Source organism: Lutra lutra, chromosome 3 (assembly GCF_902655055.1).
Source record: "Lutra lutra chromosome 3, mLutLut1.2, whole genome shotgun sequence".
NCBI lineage: Eukaryota > Metazoa > Chordata > Mammalia > Carnivora > Mustelidae > Lutra > Lutra lutra.
The window spans coordinates 96,955,546-96,981,195 of NC_062280.1; the positions used below are offsets into that span (position 1 = coordinate 96,955,546).

Sequence of the window (25,650 nt, forward strand, 5' to 3'; positions counted from 1 at the left end):
TACAACTAAGAAACATGACTAGCAAATATATGATTTTTGCCTCTTTTCATGTTTTCTAAATTTCCCTTACTTAGCATAAATTTATTACTTTCATAATAAGACAAATTGTTAAGGTAAAAAAATTACTAGACAATACGTGATACTAAAGGACATAAATGATTACAAGTTTAAAACTCTAAGCTCTGGGATGCCTGGGTGGCTCAGTTGGTTAAGCAGCTGCCTTCGACTCAGGTCATGATCCCAGCGTCCTGGGATCAAGTCCCACATCAGGCTCCTTGCTCAGCGGGGAGCCTGCTTCTCCCTCTGCCTCTGCCTACCACTCTGTCTGCCTGTGTTCATGCTCTCTCTCTCCCTCTCTCTCTAACAAATAAATAAATAAAAAATCCTTAAAAAAATAAAATAAAAATAAAATAAAATAAAATAAAACTCTAAGCTCTGAAATAATTTAGGTATTAACCTCAGATTTAGTTCCTAAACTTTTACGACTATGTTTTCTCCTCGCCTTCTAACTATAGAACAACTTCTTTGACAAGGAGAGGACACTGAAAAATGCCTCATTTCCTCTTCTACCATCAAAGATTCCTTTTTAAAAGCATTGTGCATGCCCACAGCATTTGCTAACCACAATGTGATTTAAATAGTCTACCAAATATACCATCTCACCCCCAAATTATTTTTGTACTCTTCTTCGATCATCTATTTCTCTTGCTGATTCCTCATCGTGATTTAAAATTAAGAAATATTTAATAACTAATTCCTTCACATGTCTATTACTAGGTCAATTTTATTCTCTCTCCCTAAAATTTTCTCTAAGCAGAATCTAATGAATGAACCAGCCGGAGGGCCACAAATACACCATTTCTCCCTTGTTTACTATGCCATGATGGCCACCCTCTTTATCCTCTGGTAAACTCGCCAAACTCTTCCCTGCAATTACACAGGCTCTTCATTCAACCTGCAATGGTAATTCTCTGTCTTTCTGCCTGGCTAAATCCTCCCTAACTGAGACCCTTCCTTTCAGAACACTTTCCTGATGGCATCCCAATCCAAATTAGTTTCTCATTTTACTGTTATTATAACCTGTACATTTCCTTCAAAGTACCCACAGCTTGTAACTGTACACTTATTTAGGTGATTGTTTTGTCCATTTCCTTCAATCAGACTATAAATGCCAAGAAGCCACAAAATATTTTATTTACTTCTATATCTTCCTAATTCATCATAGTGCCTGGCACATATAATAAATATTACAAAAGATACTTATTTTATATTTTTCCTTGAGTGATTTTAAGTTTAAAGTATTTTTTAATTTTATTTTCTTTTTTCAGTGTTCCAAGATTCATTGTTTATGCACCACACCCAGTGCTCCATGCAATACATGCCTCCTTAATATCCACCACCAGGCTCTCCCATCCCCACACCCCACTCCCTTCCGAAACTCTCAGTTTGTTTCTCAGAGTCCACAGTCTCTCATGGTTCGTCTCCCACCTCTATGTAAGAGTATTAAGAATGTATGTATGCCCTTTGTGGACGTGATAATCTCCCCACAACAACATGGCACTGGCATAGAACCTCCTTCATTCGTCCCTGGAAGAGAAGATTCGGAAGCACAAGAAGTGGTGCCTGGTGCAGAGCCCCAATTCCTACTTCATGAACATGAAGTGCCCACGAGGCTACAAAACCACCATGATCTTTAGCCATGCACAGTTTTGTGCATTGGCTGCTGCTTGTCCTTTGCCAACCTACAGGAGGAAAAGCAAGGCTTACAGAAGGATGATCCTTCAGACAGAATTAGCACTAAAAGCACCCTGAATCAAGATGAGTGGGAAACCATACCAATAATCACATTTTTGATACCAAGAAAGGAAGGAAGGAAGGAAGAAAGAGAAAAAAAAAAAGAAGGTATGGATGTGTGTATATATATTTTTTAATTAACCAAACAGTTTAAACAAATAAGACAGTTTCTGAACCAGGACTATTTATATTTTCCAAATATTTTGCTCTCAGTGATTAAATTTTCCAAGTCTTACATTTTCTTATAAAGCAAAATTTTCTTCAAGTTCAGTAGCTCTTCTAGAAAAGCAGTTGGGTAACCTAAGATGTCTGACTTACGCCTTAATTTGTACATTTGGAAAAAAATGGTCAGGAAAGATGTAAACATTTGTTAATTCTCCGTTATGAATACATGAAAGTTTGTTATATATGACATTCTCTGTGCTTTTCAATATATAAAATGTTTCCCAAAAAGCAGGCCAAGAATCACTTCTATAAAGAATAATCAAAAAGTGGTATATACACATTTTATGTATTACTTGAAAGCGTCTTTTATTTCTAAATTACAGAGGAAAAACAACAAATGGACAGATTGTTAGGTGTAGGTCTGCTTCTGGTATTATACTCATTCCGGAAGGCTATAAAGCACAGTAAAATCAGTATTAATAGAATTTATAAAGTAAGTCCTTGAGCGCCTTAGTGGCTCAGTCAGTTAAGCATCTGCCTTTGGCTCATGATTTCAGAGTCGTGGGATGGAGCCCCATATCAGGCTCCCTGATCAGCAGGGAGTCTGCTTCTCCCTCTGCCCCTCCCCTCTGCTCCTGCACATGTGCTCTCTCTCTCAAATAAATAAAATCTTAAAAAAAAAAAAAAAGTCCCATGGGGCGCCTGGGTGGCTCAGTGGGTTAAGCCGCTGCCTTCGGCTCAGGTCATGATCTCAGGGTCCTGGGATCAAGCCCCGCATCGGGCTCTCTGCTCAGCGGGGAGCCTGCTTCCTCCTCTCTCTCTACCTGCCTCTCTGCCTGCTTGTGATCTCTCTCTGTCAAATAAATAAATAAAATCTATTTAAAAAAAAAAAGTCCCATAATTCAAATGATAGATTGAAATTCCCACCTTATAGGGTCTTCACAGGCACCAAATGGTAACTTGCCAAACTCCAGGCCTCCAACTTCTCCTCCTACAAGGGCATCTATATCTAAGCAAAAGAAGTAATTTTCCATTACTCAGCAAAAAATGAAGAAATAAGAATTTAATTTATTGAGAGAGCATAGATTTACACGTGCCTCTATCAAGAGCATACACAGAAAGTTAGAGAGCAAACAGTCTAACTAGACTGCTTGTAATAAAAGCATTTACAATAAACAGAATGTTATAATAAAAGAACAATTAATTTCTATTTGTACAGTGTTTCATTCAAACCAAGCATTCTATATTTTACCCTTTTGAAGTACTCCTTAAATAATGCTTGAGAGAATATTAATCCTGTAATTTGTTTGCATTTTCTAAGAATGTGATTAATATAATCTAAAAGAAAGATTATTCAAGTATTAAAAAATTTAATCACCAACCTACATTCATCAGTTTTGCTATCAATAATTTTTGAATGGCAAATTAGTTATCATTAACAAATTTTTATTTCAGTTGGTAGTACATGGAAATACTTTAAGTTCAACAAAGAATTTCCTTTCTGTTATGAATAATATCTGAGATTAGAGGAGAATGTAGCAGGTAAATCACTCCCCTTAGCTCCACCCCCTCTTAAAGAATTAATAAACACTTCTAAAAGACATCAAAAAGATTTACTTCTCTTTGAAATAATTCAGATGGTTGCTTTTCATTATTTGCACTATAATGGGAATTCTACAAATTAAAGTCTATTATTAAGTTATGAATATTCCCCAGATTTGCTAAATCATGTCTGACAATTATCTACAACCTAACTAAATTAAAATTAGTCATTAAATATGGCTCAATTACTTGATTCAGTAAATTTTCTCAAGTCAATATCATTCTATTTTCCAACTAAAGAATGCTTTTAATAGTAAAAATTGCAATGACTAGCTTTATTATAAGATGTGAATTTTTAAAAGCATCAAAATGTGTAATAAGCATATATTATAAATAAGCTAAAAATTATTACTAGACCATAACTGTGCAGAAGTTTTCATTCAATTAAAAGTTCCGAAGCAGGGCATAAGAGTCGCTCAGTCAGTTAGGCATCCGACTCTTGATTTCAGCTCAGGTCATGATCTCAGGGTTGTGAGACTGAGCCCCATGGCAAGCTCCATGCTGGGAGTGGAGCCTGCTTAAGATGCTTTCTCCCCTTCTGCCCCTCCATTCTCTTTCTCTCTTTTCTCTCTCTCTCCCTCTCAAAAAAACAAACAAAACAAAAGAAAACACCACACACCCACAAAGTTCAGAAGCAGCACTGTGGAATGAAAGTATCATGGGATTTGGAGTTTGACCAGTGTTTGAAAGCAAACTTTATCATTTGATGATCATGTAACCCTGGGCCAGTTACCTACGTTCTCTAAGACACATATATTCTCTAAGAAACATTAACACCTATCTCACAGATAAGTGATAATTACATGAAAAAATATATAAAATGCCAAGCACCGTGTGTGTCCCATATTACATGTTCAAATCCCTTTCTTTCCTTTATAGGAGAAAATAGTAAAAATTTATAGTCTTCAAATCAGTGAAGAAGATTATTAATATCTTGTTCACCTTTTAAAAAGAATTGGCAAGAGGACTTACTGGCAATCAAAATTATAATGCTAACATTCTGGCTCTTGGGCTTCCTCTTAGATCACTATAGACTGTGTCATCCTGGGACATATTTTAAATTGACTAATAAGAGAATAGCCTTCGAAAAAAGAAAAGGAGAGCAGGAATTGAAACTTTCACTGAGAAGCTGGTTACAAATTATCTAGAGGGTACTGTCTGGAAACTAAAATTACCAAAATGAACATTTGAGTCTTTCTTCTATTTTTATTCTCAGCTTAGCTTTTATTTCCCTTTGCTATACTTTAGTTGTAATTCTTGTATTGTACATTAGAATTTCAAATTATTCTGTGGTACATAAATAAAATACTGACAGCATATATAACTACCAAAGGCTAAGGATGTACTACATTAATTCTAATATCATTCCAAAACTACCGATTTTCCATCCTATAAATAACCAACTACTTGGAACAAAAACAGTAAAGAATATTGTTTTATTCTGATTTATTTTTCTCTGAGGGAGGTAGAGTGAAAAAATGTTTTCAGGCTAGTAAAATCCGTGTAATTATTTATAAGTTTGTATTACATTTCTTATTAGATATACTTGAATATAATTATACTTCTATGTGAGAGAAACACCCAGGAACCAAACCCTCACTTAATTAGGCTATATGTCCATAGAGTGAACTTTTCTACAACTTAGGTAATGTCTTCTTTACACCTGCAGCCCAAACATCAGCCCATTACAGGCTAATAATTAATGATTACTGAATGAATCCGTATATTAGTATATATTGCTTTATGGCTTAAGCAGGTAAATTGATTTTAATTACATCAAAAGAAAGTTAAAGTAAAATATTCTAGAGCTCTACCCATCATAAGTATATATGTATATACAAATTTTTTCTCTTTTCTGCTTTCCTCATTTAGCACTCTTCTTCAATCTCTACTTTCCATAAGGTTCTCAGCTTATGAGGGTGGCTTCTGTTATTACAGTCTAAAAACAGACATTTTAATCATTCAGTACATACTAATTTGCAGCACATGATGTTCCACAGCAGGGGGATGCTTTATAAATAATGTTAGCTTTCAAAGACAGATTGTCACATATAGAGTAATGCTGTCTCTAGAACAAACTTCAGAGCTTGTTTTCAAGAGAAAAAAATGATAAAGGCAATGAAATCAGCAATACTGCATTTAGAATGAATTACAAACATTTCAAATTTAAGATACTTGAAACACACTGTTAAATAAGTTTAGTTTCTGAATATATTTTCTTTCCCATTTATATTAAATATACTCTTAAATTATCTCACCTGGAGGTTGCTGAGGCCAAAAATACTGCTGCCAATCCTGAAGTACATACGTAAAGCGAATAGCAATACTAACTGGAGGCAAAGGAGTTAAAGGACATCCCTAGGAAATAAATGCAAAGACAATATCATATAGCTTTAAAAAAAAAAGTGTTTCAAAAATAATGCCAGAGAGCAAATTACATGAACATGAAGCCATTTAAATTACTAACTGGAGGACCGCATATGTGAGTCAAGTGTTAAGCCTCTTGACTCTTGATTTCAGCTCAGAACATGATCTCAGGATCCTGAGATTGAGCCCCTTGTGTCCTGGGCCCAGCTCTGCATTAAGCCCATGTCAGATCCCTGGGTTCCCCACTTAGCATGGAGGCCGCCTGTCCCTCTCTCTCTCCCCTTCTGTCCCTCCCCAAGCTCATGCTCACTGGCACTCTTGCTCTCACTCCAAAATAAATAAATCTTTTTAAAAACAAATAAATAAATTAACCGCTACCTGGAAACAAAACAAATGCTCCTTCAAAATATTTTTAACAATTTCAATTATACAAATATAATTTCCTTCTGATATGAGGAATTTGAGAGGCAGGCCAGGGGGCCGTGGGGGATAGGGAGGGAAAAAATGAAACGAGATGGGATTGGGAGAGAGACAAACCATAAAACACTATTAATCTCATGAAACAAATTGAGGGTTGCTGGAGGGTTGCAGGGTAGGGATAGGGTAGCTGGGTTATAGACACTGGGGAGGGTGTGTACTATGGTGAGTGCTGTGAATTGTGTAACACTGATGATTGACAGACTTGTACCCCTGAAGCAAATAATACATTATATATTAATTTTAAAAAAGATAATATATTATTTCTTACTATTCTGCTCAGCCATAATGAATGTGAAAAAAAATCTGAAAAAAATCTGATTCATTTTTTAAATAAGTGAAACTATTATAAAGTAGGAGATGATGTCTTTTCCTTCTTTTAAATGAAAATAAACTCAAATTAAAGCCAGTCTTGAATATTTAACCATAATTTTAGACTAAGACAAATGGTCATTCATGCAAAATATATCAATGAATCAGTTAACAGAAAATTTAGATTCATCTTTACCTTCATTAAAAATCATGAAAATTAATATCATCTAAACATCCTATGATCTCAGCTTGCCTTAATAATAGTTAACCTACATTAATGTGGAATAGGACTTAAATATGAAATGAATCACCTATGGATCATGATAAACTATGAATTCAAGAGTATTCTGCATATCCAACCAGTTCCCAGGTGTTGCTGATACTGCTGATCAGGAGGAGAAAGATACATTACTCAGTACCAGCATCTATAGATGTCACTAGTAGTTTGTTTGTTTGTTTTTAAGATTTTACTTATTTATTTGACAGACGGAGATCACAAGTAGGCAGAGAAGCAGGCAGAGAGAGAGGAGAAAGCAGGCTCCCGGCTTAGCAGAGAGCCCGATGCAGGGCTCGAACCCAGGACCCTGGGATCATGATCCGAGCCGAAGGCAGAGGCTTTAACCCACTGAGCCACCCAGGCACCCCTCACTAGTAGTTTTAACCAAATACAAACTCAATCTAAAGTCAAAATACAAGGTGGCTGCCACCAAAAAAGATAATTCAGTTTTGGACTGCTGTGTCCTAGACAAGCAAGGTAAGATTCCGGCTGGTCAGGAATAACAGACCTCTCAGTCAAGTGAGGATGTTAAATGAGTGTTCACCCATAAGATACAAATAGTCTAAAAACTGTAACAAAGTTGCTTTGACACATAACCTCTGCTCCAGTTACACAGCAACACAGATAAATATAGAAGAGATAACCAGAAAGGAATACCTAGGATCAAACATGACATAAATACATCTTTCTGGGCCCTTGAAAAGGTACACAAAATCCCAAGTTTTAAGTGGGGCTTAAGGCACATGCCTGCTGAATTCTGGATATGGAAGAAGGCAATGACAGCCTAGGATTACAGACTGTATTAAGTGGAACTGCAAGTTCAACTCTGCCCAGAGTGAGTGCACTGCAAGACTCTTTTTTTTTAATGGTTTTATTTATTTTTTTATTTGACACAGAGAGAGAGACAGAGAGTCATCACGAGTAGGCAGAGCAGCAGGCAGAGGGAGGGAGAAGTAGGCTCCCCGCTGAGCAGAGAGCCCAATGCAGGACTTGATCCCAGGACCCAGAGATCATGACCCGAGCCAAAGGCAAATGCTTAACCGACTAAGCCACCCAGGTACCCTGCAGGACTCTTAAGGCAAACACTAGGGCAGGCACACCTGCTTGGTACAGTTAGCTTTGCTAGAAGTTATAGGGTGGGGAAAGTTACTGAGTGAGTGGGGGGGAGTACTCTCATAATCTAAGCAAGCAATCCAATAATTCCAAAACCAGATACGTAACACTCCTAATATCACCACAGAACAAAAGTCTCCAAACACCATTTTAAAACCGAGTTCTGAAATTTTCTGCAGGTATGGAGCAACCACAATTACAGAGCCACAAGGGAGGATGGGAGAGAAAGTTAAAAATTTTAGATAAAACATTCATTCAAAAAGAGCCTGCAAACAAAATTTCCACAAAACATAAAGGAATATAGTTCCAAAATAGACAAATATCCAAATCAACATTCAAGAGTATAAAAACATGATATTTAAAGAACATCTGAAAGAAGAATGTCTAAATGAAAAAAGACTAGAGTATGAATTTTCACAAACTTAGAGGATTATGGCAGAATTTAAATTTAATGTACCCCAAAGGGCAAAACTGACCTCCCCACCCCTACCAGAAAGAAGCCTTTTTTTTTTTTTTTAAGATTTATTTATTTGAGAGAGTGAGAGAGAGAGAGAGAGAACATGAGCAAGGGAGCCCGATCCAGGACTTGATCCCAGGTCTCTGGGATCATGACCTGAGCTAAAGGCAGACTCTTAACCAACTGAGGCACCTAGGCACCCCAGAAGGAAACCTTTTCTAATAAATTAGATCTTTGCAAAAATGAAATAAACTTCCAGTGAATGGTTAGTATTATGGAACATTGCAAGCAGGTGTTAAACAGTAATTTTTATAAAGATAGCTTTAGAGATATGTAACAGAAGAGTTACATACTGGGTAGCTTTAGCTATGTAAAACCCCTAAAGTACCCAAACAACTCTCAATTATTTTAAGTTCAACTCTTATCAAATCAATTTTGCAGGGCACCTGGCTGGCTCAGTCAGTGGAGAACACGACTCTTGATTTCAGGGTCATGAGATCAAGCTCCACTTTGTGCGTGCAACCTACTTTAAAAAAAAAAAATAATAATTTTGAGGGATATTTCATATCTAGGTGAGTGAGTTTTGTGAAAGCTCTGCCAGATGATGTAATGAACTGATTAAGAACACTTTTCACTGGAAGTACAACTAGCAGACTGTCATCATTTAAGTTAGGCTTCACAGATCAACGTGATCCCTAGTTTCAGTAAAGAGAAGTTCAGCTACATAAGGGACATAAAAGATCCAAGGAAGTAATGTTTACTAATGTTTTTGAAGAAGGAATAAAGTATTGATATTTGCATCTGACTAGAAACCTGATTTGACCAGAAACCTGATGTAAAAATATACAATTAAAAACTTCTGGTGAGAGAGTAAAGGGAAACAAATGGGACAGAAATATATACATACTTACCTTTTTCAAATATTTCTCAAAACACATATAGAATGAAGCAGTACTTAAAGCTTGTCAAAGTTTTTGAAAAAAATTTACATACATACCTGGAACTCTGTAAAATATATGTAATTACCATAAAACAACTGTCATACTCAAGAATTGTAATACTGACACTATTTTTTAAGATATAGTCCATACTAAAATTGTCCCAATCATATCCTTTTTGGCTATTTTGTTTTGGTCAGGGATCCAATCAAGGATTTTGCATTGCATTTAGCTGTTATGTCACTTTAGTCTTCCTTAATTTAAACAGCTACCAATCTTTGTTTTGCCAATCATGATACTGACTTTTTTGAAGGGTCTAAGCCAGTTATTTTGCAAAATATGGCTCAGTCTGGAAATATGAGACTGTTCCTGCACGTGCTGACTTGTGTTAAACACTTCAGACAGGAACAGAATGCAGGTGATAATATATTCTGTTCAATGTGTCAGACCAGAAGACACCTGCCATCTGTTTGGTATGATCACTTCAGTGAGATGGGGGTCAGCTTAAGCCTGTAAGGAATATTTCTCTAAGTGGAAGACCCTCATCTGGCTTTGCTCTCTTTCTAACAGCTCCTCGACTTAAATCCTAATCTTCTTCCTCCAGAGTAACACAGGTAAGTCCTCCTTATCTCTGTGGTAGTGTTTTTATGGAACACCAAGAATGGTCTAAGTACCTTCCATTTAGCCTTATTGCTCTCAGTCATAAAATATAAGCCACGTTAATTCTAAAAATCAAATAAAATGAAGATTTGGGGTGGGGAGGGAGACAATTCAGAACCAAAAGTGTTGAGGCGTCAAGGAGCTCACAGGGAAAATCCCGAAGAGGCAGCTACCTGAAGCACACTCGTCTGGGAAGGGTGGCAACAGTCGACCCCTGAACATGGGTCTGAACTATGCAGGTCCACTCACAGATGAGCTTTTTACAGTACAGTGTTATAAATATGTTTTCTCTTCCTTACGATATTCTTAGTAACATTTTATTATCTCCAGCTTACTTTAAGAATATGATATATAACACACAAAATATATGTTAATCAAGTGTTTATGTTACTGGTGTAGCTTCCAGTCAAAAGCAGGCTAATGATAATCAAGTTTTGGGGGAGTCAGACATTAAAAGTATATTTTTGACTGCACAGGGGAGGTGCAATGTTAAGGCCCCAACCCCTGTATTGTTCAAGGGTCATCTGTTTTACTATTAGAGAAGAGTAGAAAGAGGTAACATAGTAAGTAAATGTTAACAAACTGAACAAAATTAATTAGTTGTTCTTTAGCATTAGCACACTAAAAATCTAACTGCATACTGTTTCTTTGAACATACATAGTCAATTACATCTTTCTTTCACATAACTACATTAATGTTTCTACATACTCAATAAAATTACCAAATTGCCACTTTCATCTGGATCCCAGAGAAGACTGACAATATCAATACAAACTTACAATCTTTGATTTGAAGATATCCAGCAGACCTGACAAATGAGTGTACTGATTTGGCACTTTCCGAAGATGAACCATTTCAAAATCAGTTCGGACACCATGACCCTGACATTCACCCACATACATTCTTCGCCATTTGTGATGAATTTGCACAAAGAGTGGCACCTGGCTGTAAGACATAATTAAATAGGAATAGACTTTAAGTTCACTAAACACTGAGTAATTCCTAAAACTAAAGATTTCCCCATTATTTTAATCTCAAATATTTAAAAACACTAAGCAAGGATCACTCATGAGACTTATATTTATAAGAGACACTGTTAGTTTCTTTTCTCCTTACACTAATAAGCTTAAGAAATGATCATCTAATGGCACTTTATATTCAGAAAATTGTTTTATAATAGCTGAAAGTAAAAAAAAAGGCACAATGAAAATTTTCTTGAATAAAAACGATCATACTGAGATAGGGAAACTGAAGGACTCCACAAAAGTCTTTTTTCTCCTTTTCCTGCTTCTATTCTTGCTAGGAGCTGCACCCCTACTTTACACATGCCTCAGTAGTTTATGTCCTCCTTGTAAGAGACAGGGAGTTAATGGTTTCTCTAGAATAGATAACATTTAAGGAAGGACCAGGTGAGAATGACCAGACAAAGCTATCATATGCACATTCTGGACCACTAGCACTAGGCATCTCCATGCCCAGACACCCTGGCTCCAAGGAATAACACAGGGCCCTCACATTTGTTCTAGCCAGTTCCTGGATGCCTAAGAGGGCACATACACGAGACCATGATCCTCAACAGAAACCCCAGACCCCAGCAAAGATGAGACCTCCTCCTTTCCTGAGTCTCTCAGATACTCACCCTGCACTCTCTCTATGCCTTTAATAAACACTGCTTTCATCTCCTGCTAGCTAACATTTGATTTCTATCCTGCATACATCCAGGGAACCCCTCGGATGGTCCTGAGGGACCCTCTCTGGGTCCAGATCAGGCCTGCCAGCATCAGTATTATATTAGCCTTTCAAAGGCAAAATAAAATATGATCCACAGATATGAAACAATACAAATCAAACCAACATTAGTGGTATTTTTTACTTTATCATTTGAAGATAGAGGCAATCCTTATTATTCACAGATTTGCATATTTGCAAATAAGCCTACTTCCTAATATTTATCTGTAACCCCAAAATCAATACTCTAAGCACTTTCAGTCATTTGTGGACATACACAAAGCAGCAAAAAGTTTGAGTCATCTGACATGGGCAATCTCAGTTGAGGTTGACAAGGGTCCATTTTTAAGTGTGAAAATTAGATTTTGTAAAATTTAAATAAACTAAACATTTGAAGCAAAACACAAAAAGAGCACAATTTACTCTTCATTTCAAATATTCATTGACTATTTCAGTAAATTTCCCTTTAGAAATGCACTCACTAAAGGTTTTGAGTTTGTCCTTCTATATGGTATTCTAATATAATAATGCACAAGTAGGAACAATAAGAATTTATTTTTAAAAAATCTAACTTAGGAACCATTTTCCTTCATAAATTAAAATTAAAAATAGTTTTTAATTCATGGTCTAGGTTTTTCAAAATGTCCACCTACCAGCCAGTGTTTCCCAAAGCAATAGACACAGAACTTAGAAGAAGATTGCACTTAGATTCACTGAGAACTGCATCATGGTTTGCAGCAGGGGCAATCACCACAAATTCCCGGAGTCCATACCTTTAAAAAAAGAATTACTGCCATTAAACAGAGAAAACTTCAGAATACAAAACCATTGTTTGAAAAACTTGAAAAAATTTCCATGAAGTTTAGCAAGTCATGTCTAAGATACAGGTGTTTCTCTTTTTTTTCAATGGCAACTGAACTGACAAATAACATGAATTTCCTTCATTTAGTAAAAGACTTCCATTATTCACCTAATTCCTCTCAATTCTTGAAAAATTAAAAGCAATCTGCTAAAATCACAAAAGAAAAAGCATTAACAGTTCTGCCTTAAAGTTAAGTTTCCAAGACTGAAATCTTGCTTTAATTAGCCGATAACATTAAGTCCACTGACATGGAAAGATTCCCCAAATGGGAGGAAGATAATTATCAGCCATCATGTATTTGTACTAACTAAATGTGAAAACGTGGTTTACTCAATTAAGGGATTATTATTATATTGTTGTTTTTTGTTTTGTTTTGTTTTTTAACAGAAGGGAAGAGAGGATGGGGGAGCAGCAGAGAAGGGGTAGAGAATTTTAAGCAGGCTCCACCCCCAGCACTGAGCCTGAAGCAGGGTTCAATCTCCCAACCCTGAGATCATGACCTGAGCCAAAATCAAGAGTCAATGCTTAAATGACTGGGCCACGCTGGTGCTCCAACAAATTCTTATATTCTTTTGCTCAATAACACACAGCTGATAGGAGTCACAAAATAATCAGAGAATGGCTTACTGTTGGTACAGTATCTTACAAAAATGAAAACCTCTCATTTAGTTGTCAAGTCCTTTATACCACAAATTTGTGGCCAACTTTACAAAAATATAAGGTCATGTTAGTGATTTTGCCTATTGAAAATTCCTATTCTAGTCACTCCTACTAAATGTATTTTTATCTAATATTTTTAAAATTAATTTATGAAAGGCACTACCCATTTGCCTAATTTATTTTAACGCTGGATATGTAGAGTTGTGAAGGCTTATATTTACAAACGTTCTCAAGAAATCCCACAAACAGGGGTGCCTGGGTGGCTCAGTGATTTAAAGCCTCTGCCTTCGGCTCAGGTCATGATCCCAGGGTCCTGGGATCGAGCCCCGCATTGGGCTCTTTGCTTAGCAGGAAGCCTGCTTCCTCCCCTCTCTCTCTCTGCCTGCCTCACTGCCTACTTGTGATCTCTGTCTCTCAAATAAATGAATAAAATCTTAAAAAAAAAAGAAATCCCACAAACAGTGATAAAGATAAATAAACACAGTCCAACCCATAATCTATTTATTGTTTAGATGACAAAAATTTAGTTCATCTTCTCATCTTGCCTCCATCCTCCTACTCCTGAAATCAAAATTAGTTATACAGAAATGGCATTAAATACTGGAAAGAATCGAGAGCTATGAATTTTCAGCTCTAAAGCTCTTTAAAGATATACTTTGCTCTTTTTTTAATGTCCTGGAAGAAAGAAAACAAAACAAGTGAACATTTTTTCCCATGCCATCACCCACACTAGAGTGAAACCACTGTCAACTGTTCTTGGTTATTCTTCCTGAAATAATCTATCCATGTATTCAACCTAGCCTCAAATAAGATTATAATAGGGTAATCCCCTACTCATCAGTACTCTTTCTCCAGTTTTATGCCACTGCTAACAATATTACTACTATCTATTTCTACAAATATAACTATAGGATAAACTCCCTTAAGTTGCTGGATAAAAGAACATCTGTATCTGTTATAGCTGCTGCCAAACCATCTTCTCCCTCTACACACACACACACACACACACACACACACACAAACTGTGCCAGTGTATACTCCCAATAACAACAAATAAGACAAATTGAACTTTCTGTTTATTTGCAATAAAATTAACTGTGTCCTCTATGTCTTTGTTTCCTCTAATGTTTTCCCTCATTCTATCAGTATCTGATACTTTCTTTGAATATTTACATCAAATACTACCCCATTGCTCCTTTTAAATATGCTCTCTTCTCTGAATTCTAATGTATTTTCCCAGATACTATTATTATCTTTGAAGGATCAATATATATCACTGATCTACTATCTGTACTAGACCTACTTGAGGCTTGAGAATGACTTCAACTAAGCAAACATTAAGTAGAGGCCTTTAAAAGATGAGAAAAATCAGTAACAAAAAACCATCAACCAGATTAAAAAGTGAACAAAGAACATGAATAGACACTAGTCCAAAAAATATACACAATAGGAAAATAAGCACATTAAAGGATGTGGTCAACATCACTAATTAGGAAAATGTAAATGAAACCCACAGTGAGATAGGGCTTCACACCCACTAGGATGGCTACTGTAAAGCAAAATAAAACACATAAATGTTGGCAAGGATATGGGGAAATGAGAATGAGCATGAATGCTGCAAATGTAAAATAATACAGCCACTATGGAAAAACTGTACAGTGATTCTTCAAAAACTGAAATACAGAATGAACAGTAATTTCACATCTGGTTATAGACCCAGAAAAATTAAAAGCAGGGACACAAAGGGATACTTGAACATGCCTGCTCACAGCACCTTATCCACAAAGCCAAAAGGCAAAAACAATCCAAATGTCTATCAATAGACTAATGGATACACAAAATGTGATATGTGTATACAGTGAAATATTGAAGGAACTTCTGATAACATGCTACAACACAGATGAACCTTGAAGACTTGATGCTAAGTGAAATAAGGCAGCCACAAAAGGTTGAATACCATATGATTACACTTACATGAGTTACACAGAGTAGTCAAACTTACAGAGACAAAACACAGAACAGTGGTTACAGGGCCTGGCAGATGAAGGGTTGAGCTAACATTTAATGGGTACAGAGTTTCAGTATGGGATGCTTGAAAAGCTCTGGAGATGAATACTCGTGATGGCTGCACAAAAATATTAATGTACTCAACACCAGTGTACACTTAAAAAATGGTTAAAATAGTAAATTTTGTTGTTTTACCATAACAAAAAAATTAAATGAGCAAAACTGATACATATTTTAAAGAATAAGAAGTATCAACAGATAAGAATTCTATTCAAAGATGTTCAACTTATTGATTAGGAAAATAAAATTAAAAGAAGAGATAATCACTGTTTACCAATTTAATTGGCAAAACAATATAAGATCCAGTATCAACAAGAGTTTGGGACATGCCACAGATGGTGGTATAAACCTTTAAAACATTTGGAGAACAAAAAGGCAGGCTATATCAAAATGTAAAATTCACAAACTTTGAACTAATTGTATTTCTTTATATCTATTTTACAAAAACATTCATACAAATGCACAAAGCTATACAGGCATACCTTGAAGATACTGTGGGTTCAGTTCCAGACTACCACAATAAAGCAAATATCAAAATCAAGCATGTATAATGACTTTTTCAGTTTCCCAATGCATATAAAATTATTTTCTACACTATACTGTAGTCTATTAAGTATGCCAACAGCATTATGTCAAAAAAAGTATAAATATCTTAAATAAAAAATACTTTATTACTAAATGCTAACAATCTTCTGAGACTTCAGCAATCACAGATTACAATAACAAAGAGAATAATGAAAAAGTTTGAAATACTACAGGAACTATCAAAATATGACACAGAGACCAGAAGTGAATACCAGAAAAACAGACTTGCAGAAATAGACTTGCTCAACACAGGGTTGCTACAAACTTTCAATTTGTAAAAGAGGCAGTATCTACAAAATACAATAAAACAAAGCACAAAAATGAGGTATATCTTTATGCGTAACGATGCTCATTGTAACAGTTTAACTGTAAAAACTAAAAACAACCTAAATATCCTTCAGTGGGAAAAAAAATGGGTAAGTAATTACAGAACACTCATACTACATGATACTTGACAGTCATTAAAAAAATAAGAAGGTATGGGGTGCCTGGGTGGCTCAGTGGGTTGAGCCTCTGCCTTCAGCTCAGGTCATGATCCCAGGGTCCTGGGATCAAGCACCAAATGGGGCTCTCGGCTCAGCGGGGAGCCTGCTTTCCCCTCTATCTCTGCTTGCCTCTCTGCCTACTTGTGATCTCTCTTTCTGTATCAAATAAATATTTTTCAAAAAAATAACAAGGTATTAAAAAAAGTTTACTGACATAAAAGCAATCATGAAATGCTAAGACAAATGTATATCAGAATATGCATTGCAGAATCTATGAAAAAATTTCACAACTCAAATTAGCACAAAAACATATACATGTAACACATATTCATAAAATATCCAGATGGACATATCCCATATTTCTCATGATTTCCTGCTTGGCTACCCAAAATTAGTAAGTATGAGATGTTTAAGCCCCCTTTTTTATGTGTGTATAAAAGGAGGGATCAGGAGGAGAGAATGGGAAAAGTGAACAGGGAGTAAAATAGTAAGGTAAGTTTCATTAATAAATCTTTATGTATCCTACAATATCTACTCTAATAATTTAAGTTTATGAGGCACTCAAACATACCAACACAAGTAAAAATTCCACTATGGTAATTTTTTTTTAAAAGATTTTATTTATTTATTTGAGAGAGAGACAGTGAGAGAGAGCATGAGCAAGAAGGTCAGAGGGAGAAGCAGACTCCCCGTGGAGCTGGAAGCCCGATGCAGGATCCCGGAACTCCGGGATCATGACCTGAGCCAAAGGCAGTCGTCCAACCAACTGAGCCACCCGGGCGTCCCTCCACTATGGTAATTTTTAATAACAGAACTGCTTTATCTAACAGATTACACATGTTCATGCTAAATACTAAATTTAATATAAATGTGCCTTCATATCACATTCTCCAACTGAGAAAGGTAGGACAATCATTCATTTTTATCTATTTTGTTCTAAAATACATTTTCCTTTCTTGCTCCAATAAAGACTGAAAGCAACAACAAATAACCTATATTTGTTGTGCCTGTTATTTATTTTGCATAGGAAAATCATAAAAACACACCACCAACTCTGACTGCTACCATTTTACATTTGTTACATGTAGAGTTTCTTTCTTATTTTAGAAAGAAATATATTCAGGGACAGCTGGGTGGCTCAGTCAGTTAAGTGTCCAACTCTTGCTTTGGGCTCAGGTCATGAGGGTTGTAAGACTGAGCCTCATGTCAGGTTCTGTGCTGGGTGTGGCACCTGCTTAAGATTCTCTCCCTCTCTCCTTCTGTCCCTCCTCCACAAAAAAAGAGAGAAAGAAATATATTCAGAGCTTCTTCAAATAGTGTAAAGAATATATGCATAAAATACTGGATCACCAAAAACAGTAATGATAAATAAAAGATTTCTTGGACATAATTATTTCTAACATGTACAATATATCTGAGAAAATGGAGGTGTTCGAGAGACAATTTCTTTTTTCAGTTTCATCCTCCCAGACATCCTTGGATATTGCAATCTGTACCTTTAACTTATAATCTATTCAGATTAATTCTGGTAAAACCTAGCAATTTTACACAGTATAGCTCCATTTCCTCCCCTCTTCCTTTGTGCAATACTGCCATATACCTTACCCTTACCCATGTTATAAACCCAACAGTACAGTGTTATAATTATTGCTTAAGCAATCTTAAGAGCTTTGTTAATTAAAAAGATATCCCTTTTGTATTTCCTAGAGTTTTTCCAATGCTCTTCATTCCTTCCTATATATCCAAGTTACCATCTCTTTAATACTGACTATAAGGTAGGTCTCCTGGCAATAAATTCTCTGCCTTTGTTTATATAACAATGTTGTTATTTCGTCTTTATATTTTGAAAGACAGTTTTGTTGGATATAGAATTCTTGGCTAGCAATTTTTTCTTTCAGTACAGTTTTTTCTTTCAATACTCAGTATGTCATTGCACTGCCCTCTAGCCTCTAATGTTTTTGTCACCAAATAGTATTTTTCTTTTGTATATGACAAGTCATTTTTCTCCTGCTGCTTTTAAGATTCTCTTTGCTTTGGGTTTCAGCAAGTTGACAATAATATGTCTAGATTTGGTTTGCTGTGTTAATCCCACCTGGGATTCACTGAGAGTCCTGGGTCCATAAATAAGTATTTTTTCATCAAATCTAAGAAGTTTTCAGTCATTATTTCTTTGAGTATTTTCCCCCTCCCCTTTCTCTCTCTTCATCTGGAACACCCATTATTACCTGTATGCTTTGGAACACCTGATATTGACCCACAGATATCCTAAGTTCTGTTCATTTTTATCTATTCTTCTTCTGTTTTTTTGGATTGGAAAACTTCTATTAATCTTTCAAATCCAACTCTTTCTTCTGACTTCTCAGGTCTGCTTTTGAGCTTATCTGATGAAAGTTTATTTCAGTTATACTTTTAAACTCTAAGATTTCCATCTGGCTCTTCATTATAGTTTACTGAGATTTCCAATTTGACTCATTGGTAGCATATTTTTAATTCTCTGAATATACTTCCTTCAATTTTATTAACATACTTATAACCACTTTGAAGTTATGGCTCAATCCCATCAAGAGTCCCAATTTCTGCTACCTTTTTTCCCACTTACATATGGGTCACATTTTTCCTGTGTGACCCTGTATACCTAGTAATTTTGTTGTTGAAAACTACATTAAGATAATATAGTAAAACCAAGTGTAACTTTTCTGAGGGTTCTTTGCTTGTATCTAGTAACTTGTCAAGATTTAAACTGTAAAATTTAAACTTGTCTTTCCCAAGATATTCAACTATTGGTGTCTCTATTCAACTATTTTATTGTTCTTAGCCTGGCTCCCTGGGGCTACCCACTGTCAATACTGCTTTGTGGTAAGACAGTAACTGAGGTAAAGAATATGCTCAAACATTTGAGACTATGCGACTTTCATTATCTGCTGACTGATCTGCTGGGAAGAGGTGTAGGTGCATTTAAAGTTGCAACCAGTTCTTAAGTTTGGGTCTTCTTACATCTCTCCTGCACATACATAGTTTCCCTATGATAAAGGGAAGTGTAGCAAGTATATTCAACTTTTCTGTGGCTCTCATACATATAGTATGTCTCTATGAAATTTCTGACTAACCCACCAAATGCCTTGAACTAGAACTACAACCTCAGCTTAGTTCAGATACAGCTTTTCCTCATTCATCCGTGCTCAATCAAGTCCACTACTCTTAGATGGCAGAGCTACAGGTTTTTGCCCTTTACCCAGATCAAGCCTGTTCATCTGCCAACAGAACGGTGGTTTTCATGACCAGTCTAGACTGGAAAACCACAGTTCTCACCAACACAGACTGGGGAAAAGACAGGCAGTGGTATAAACAGTCACAGGCAAAAGGGCCAGAGTATCCATCTATCTTATAAGAAACACCAGTGATTTTTCAAAAATAAATGCTTCTCAATTTGTTGTCTGCCTTTGGGTAATTTTCAGTACCCTGAAATAGTTGTTTTGCCAATATTTTCCAGTTTTATGCTTTTTTTCTTTTTGCAGAAAAGGAACTGCCAACTATGTTATGTCACCATCACTAGAAGTCTTCTGAACATTTCTGCTTTTGAAAGAGTAAGAACATCTTACAGGCCCTTAGAGCTACTCTAAAATACCATTCTCTCAAAACTATCAGGTCCTTTTGCACATATCTCTTTCTAAAGCCATCCAAAAAAATGCATTAAAATCATAAAAATAAATACATTGTTTTTTAAAAGCCATCATAATTATTCAACTATGCAATTTATAAGATTGTGGGCCATTTCTTTACATTGTTGCTGCTATTCCCTTAAAGTGTGGTTGAGCTGAAGGTCCAAAGACTAGGCTAGACAAAGGCAAAACCACAGATACAAAAATCATCATGAGTTAAACCCAGCTATACTTTCAGTGTATTTTTCCAATCTCAGTAGAGCCTCCCAGACATATAGCACTTACAGCCCCACTTTTTGTGTTGTTTTCATACTGCTGCTGTAACAAATTAACACAAAATTGGTGGCTTAAAACAAATTTATTATCTTATAATTCTATAGGTCAGAAGGGCAACAAAAGTCTCAGCATGGGGTGCCTGGGTGGCTCAGTGGGTTAAAGCCTCTGCCTTCGGCTCAGGTCATGATCTCGGGGTCCTGGGATCAAGCCCCGCATCGGGCTCTCTGCTCAGCAGGGAGCCGGCTTCCCTTCCTCTCTCTCTGCCTGCTTCTCTGCCTACTTGTGATCTCTGTCAAATAAATAAAATCTTAAAAAAAAAAAAAAAAAGTCTCAGCATGCTAAAATCAACTGGTCAGCAAGGTTGTGTTCCTTTTGGAAGTTTCAAAAGCCGGAATGCATGCCTTCCCTTTCCCCGTTTCTAGAGGCTCCCCTCATTCCTTAGTTCCTGGCTACCTTCTTCAAACCCAGCAATAGCAGGCCAAGTTCTCATATTACACCACTCAGACACTGATTCTCTTCTGCCTTTTCTCCACATTAAAATATTCTTATGGAGAGCCTGGGTGGCTCAGTCAGTTAAGCGTCCAACTCTTGAGTCAGACCCTTGATTCTGGCTCACGTCTTGAGCTCAGGGTTGTGATAGCCCCGTGTTGGGCTCTACACTAGGCATGGACCCTGCTTAAGATTCTCTCTCTCTCTCTACGCCACTATCCTCCTCAATCCCCCAGCACACACACACACTCTCTCTCTCTAAAACAAAACAAAACAAAAAGAACTCTTGTGATTACACTGGGCCCACCAGTGTAAGATTTATTCCAGGATAAATCCAATAAGATTTATTCCAGGATAAATCTTCCAATCTTAAACACAGCTAATTAGCAACCCTAATTCCATCTGTTCCCTTGATCCCTTCTGGCCATGTAACCTAAATTCACAGGTTTTAGGATGTGGACATGTGTTGGTTGTAGAGAGGTTCATTATCCTGCCTACAATTCCTTCTTATTAAAACCTCGGCTCAGTAAAGATCTCACAAATTTATATTTGGGCATAAATGTCTCCTAGTTTAATGTCTATATCATTTCCAAGACTACTTATTTTATAAGGAGTAACAATCAAGGGAATAAATCTCTCTCTACTTATGGTTTCAGGAATCTACCATTAGAAGGTAAGAGGTATATAAGAAGGTAGAGAGAGGTAGCCAACAATCACATCATTAACAATAATTATCTTGCCTATACCATAAAAACTGATCATTCCCACATATCTTTTAAAGATTCATTTTATAAAATACCCTTAAAAAACTTAACAGGCTTAGAGCTTACTGGCAGTTGCATAATATAAAAAGTGACATTACAAGATTTCAAAATAGATGCAGATAGATGAACTATCAAAACTGAGTATTGCCATAAATGCCAAAACTTTATTTTGTAAAGTTTGATTTTAAATATGTTTTGGGTTTTTTTAAAGATTTTTAAATTTACTCATTTGAGAGAGAGAGGGAGCAATCAAGAACACGAGCAGGGAGGAGGGGAGTGAAGAGGGGGAGGTTAGAGGAATAAGGAGGAACAGTCTCCCCACTGAGCAGGAAAGCCCAATGGGGGACTTGATCCCAAGATCCCAGGACCATGACCTGGGCCAAAGGCAATCACTTAACCAAGTGAGCCACCTAGATGCCCCCAAAATGTAAGTTAATCATACATTAATTTTATCTCATTTCAACAGGGTCAACCCATACTAATTGTATATGTATGGTATAAATGAATATTTTGCATAATAGTTATCAAATTTTCAATGTCATTGTTTTAGTATTAACTTCAGTTTTTTTAAAAAGGAAATGTTTATAAACACTTCTGTGTATGTTATTCTTCAGGTGCTAAGAAGCATGACTGATAATTTACAACCTTGAAAATTGTGAAATTTTAGTTTGCAACAGTTATAATCTTAAAATTCTATTTAAAAAACAAGTATAAGAACATTATGGAGGCACCTGAGTGGCTCAGTCAGTTAAGTGTCTACCTTCAGCTCAGGTCATGATCCCAGGATCCTGGATGGAGCCTGCTTCTCCCTCATCCACTCCCCCTGTTGTGTGCTCTCCCTCACTCTCTTGCTCTGTCATATAAATAAATGAAATCTTTTAAAAACATTATGGAAAAAAATAAGAACATTATGAAATCTTCTTAAGATGCCCACTTCATATTAGGCCCAAAATATACAGATACCCTCTCATCTATTGTCATTCTCAACCCTCTGTTGCTACACTCCAGGCTTAACAAACTACCTGCATGTTTAAAATTCCTAATTTAAGCATTAACATCTTCACTAATGCTCTTGTTCTGCCTTGAGTATCTTTTTATCTAACTTCACCTGGCTTATTCTCACTTGTCTCTCAGGATTCAAGTGAGGTAATACCTCCTCTGAAAACAATTTCCTGACTTAATCTATATTAAAAAGAGACACTTCATGGGGCGGCTGGGTGGCTCAGTGGGTTACACTTCTGCCTTCGGTTCAGGTCATGATCTCAGGGTCCTTGGATCTAGCCCCGCATCAGGTTCTCTGCTGAACGGGGAGCCTGCTTCCCCCTCTCTCTCTGCCTACTTGTGATCTCTCTATCAAATAAATAAATAAAATCTTAACAACAACAACAAAAAAAGATAACTCCTGTGAGTATCAAGCCCTGTGCTGTCTTCCATGAGAGCACTTATCAATACTGCTGCCACTGTTCCCTTATCTGGCCCCCTACTAATACCAAAGTTTACTAAACCAGGGATCATATTTTATCCTTGGTATCTCAGTATCTCGCTCCCAGTAAATGTTTAAAAATAATGTTTGATGGATAAAAGAAAACACATATGCCTTTAATATGGTTAATTATCAAATAATTATTGAAAGTCTGATTGCTGGCCTTCTAATCTTTAAGAAAGATCAAATTTTTTAAAAAATGGAAGCAACATGGCAGACTGACATAGACCTCCCCGCCAAAACAAACCAAAACACTTTATAAAATCTAACAATATTTTTTTAGATACATAGGTGAACTTCAAAGGAAAAAAAAGGAGATAACAAGGGTAACAGAAACAAAGAGGGAACTGAAAGCCAGAAGTGAGTACATAAGGTGACTCTGAAGAAACCCAGGGAGATTATCAACTCTAGGTTATAGGCCCTAATAGCTAAGAACTAGGGATTGCGATTTTATAGGATAAGCCTTTTAGCTGCTAAAAGCCTATAAATGTGACTCACAGAGATGTGTGCAAAACTGACCATGCTGATAGATTAAAAAAACTAAGAATTGTAGAAGAAAAGTCTGTTTATGTGTGCAAACACCATGTACCTTAACCCAGCAGTGATAATGTGAATTATGTAACTCTGAGATTGATAAGGTATACCAAGCCCAGGGGAGGTGGTTTCTGGCATGTATCCAGATGGGCTATGTCCAAAATTATCCCAGCCTCAGTAAATATAAATAATGTGAGATCTGGAAACTATGATTCCATAAGCTTATCACTCAGGTTATTATCATCTACCGTGTCCTTGCTAACAAAGCACCAGGAATAGGAAGCTGCCTATCCGTTCAACAATGTCACCAATCTCTCCACAGACCAGTTCTCTTCTATATCCTTTAGATAGATTCAAGCATTGCACATGGACATTGCATCAACCCAAATCAGTACAGAGGTTGTATTATTTTGAATGGCTCCTCAGGGACATGGGTGTACACGCAAGGAACTGGAACTAGGACTTCTATTTAAGACCCACCTAGAAGAGATTACTACTTCAATGAAATGAAAACTCCAGACCCTGATAATTTTAGTGGCAAATTTCACCAAACATTTAAAAAAGATAACACCTATTTTACATCATCTCTGCCAGAAAACAGAACAAAATGCTTCCCAATTCACATTATAAGGCCAGTATTTCCCTGATATCAAGATAAAGTACAGTACTCCATTTCTTAGTGGGGGACATGTGCCAAGACTTCCAGTGGGTGCCTGAAACCACAGATAGTACCAAACCTTACATACGCTGCTTTTTCCTATACACACATACGATGAAGTTTAAGATATACACTAGGCACAGTAAGAAATTAATAACAGTAACTAATAATAAAACAGAACAATTATAACATACTGTAATAAAAGTTCTATGAATGTTCTCTCAGAACATCTTATTGTAATCATCCTTCTTGTGATGTGAGATGATAAAAAGTCTACATGGTTAGATCAAGTGAAGTGAATGACACAGGCATTGTGGTATAGCACTAGGCTACTACTGACCTTCTGATACATTACAAGACCATTTCTTTCTGGACCGCAGTTGACCCTGGAACTGAAACCATGGAAACTGAAACTGCAGAAGGAGGCAGACAATGGGTAGGAACTACTATTTAGAAGAACTAGAGCCAATATTCCTCATGAATATAGGTACTACAGTCCTCAATAAAATAACAGCATTATCAAATCTGGCTATATATATGTACAAATACAAATTATACCACAAAACGTGGGGTTTATCTTGGGAAGACAAAGGTACTCAGAAATCCAAAAATCGTATCAATTTACACAGAAAAGGCATTTGACAAAATTGAGCATTCATTCATGATAAAAACTCAACAAACTAGGAATAGAAGGGAATTTTTTCAACCTGATAAAGAGCATCCATGATAAATCTGCAGCTAACAGCACACCTAGTGGTAAAGGACTAAATGTTTTCCCTTTGAGATCAGAACAAGGCAAAATGTCCACTCTCACTGCCCCCCATTCAATATTTTATTAAAGTCCTAGCCAGTTTAAAAAGGCAAGAAACAGGGGACCCAGGGTGGCTCAGTCAGTTAAGCATCTGCCTTTAGCTCAGGTCAGGATCTCGGGGTCCCAGGATCGAGCCCAACTTCTCCCGCTCCTTCTGCTACTCCCCATGCTTGTGCTTTCTTGCTCACTCGCTTGCTCTCTCAAATAAATAAACTCCCCAGGAGACCAGCACAAACCCCCCACAAGCACCATGTCTACTGATCATAGAATTGTGCAAAGCTCCAGCTTCAGTGAAATACTACCAGGTCTCTTTTAACAAGTAGACAAGAGCACACCTAGTTAAAATTCACCACACTCTGGCAAAGATCCAAACACTCCTCCTCAGGCAATAAGAAACTCTGCAGAGGACTGACCTGAGGGAAAGAG

The 25,650-nt window shown here is 36.6% G+C and overlaps 1 protein-coding gene and 1 pseudogene across 2 annotated transcripts in view; one reads left to right on the forward strand and one right to left on the reverse strand.

The window, feature by feature from the left end:
- Positions 1 to 25,650, reverse strand: part of RAB3GAP1 (RAB3 GTPase activating protein catalytic subunit 1) — a 116,546-nt gene that overhangs the window by 47,201 nt on the left and 43,695 nt on the right. For both annotated transcript variants that reach the window (XM_047722510.1, XM_047722511.1), the window contains exons 6-9: positions 12,545 to 12,664; positions 10,943 to 11,108; positions 5,820 to 5,919; positions 2,887 to 2,968 (exon numbers count right to left, since the gene is read on the reverse strand). In XM_047722510.1, coding sequence (XP_047578466.1) covers positions 2,887 to 2,968; positions 5,820 to 5,919; positions 10,943 to 11,108; positions 12,545 to 12,664 — 468 coding nt within the window. The remainder of the gene's footprint in view (positions 1 to 2,886; positions 2,969 to 5,819; positions 5,920 to 10,942; positions 11,109 to 12,544; positions 12,665 to 25,650) is intronic.
- LOC125094930 (40S ribosomal protein S27-like) lies at positions 1,555 to 1,795 on the forward strand (annotated as a pseudogene).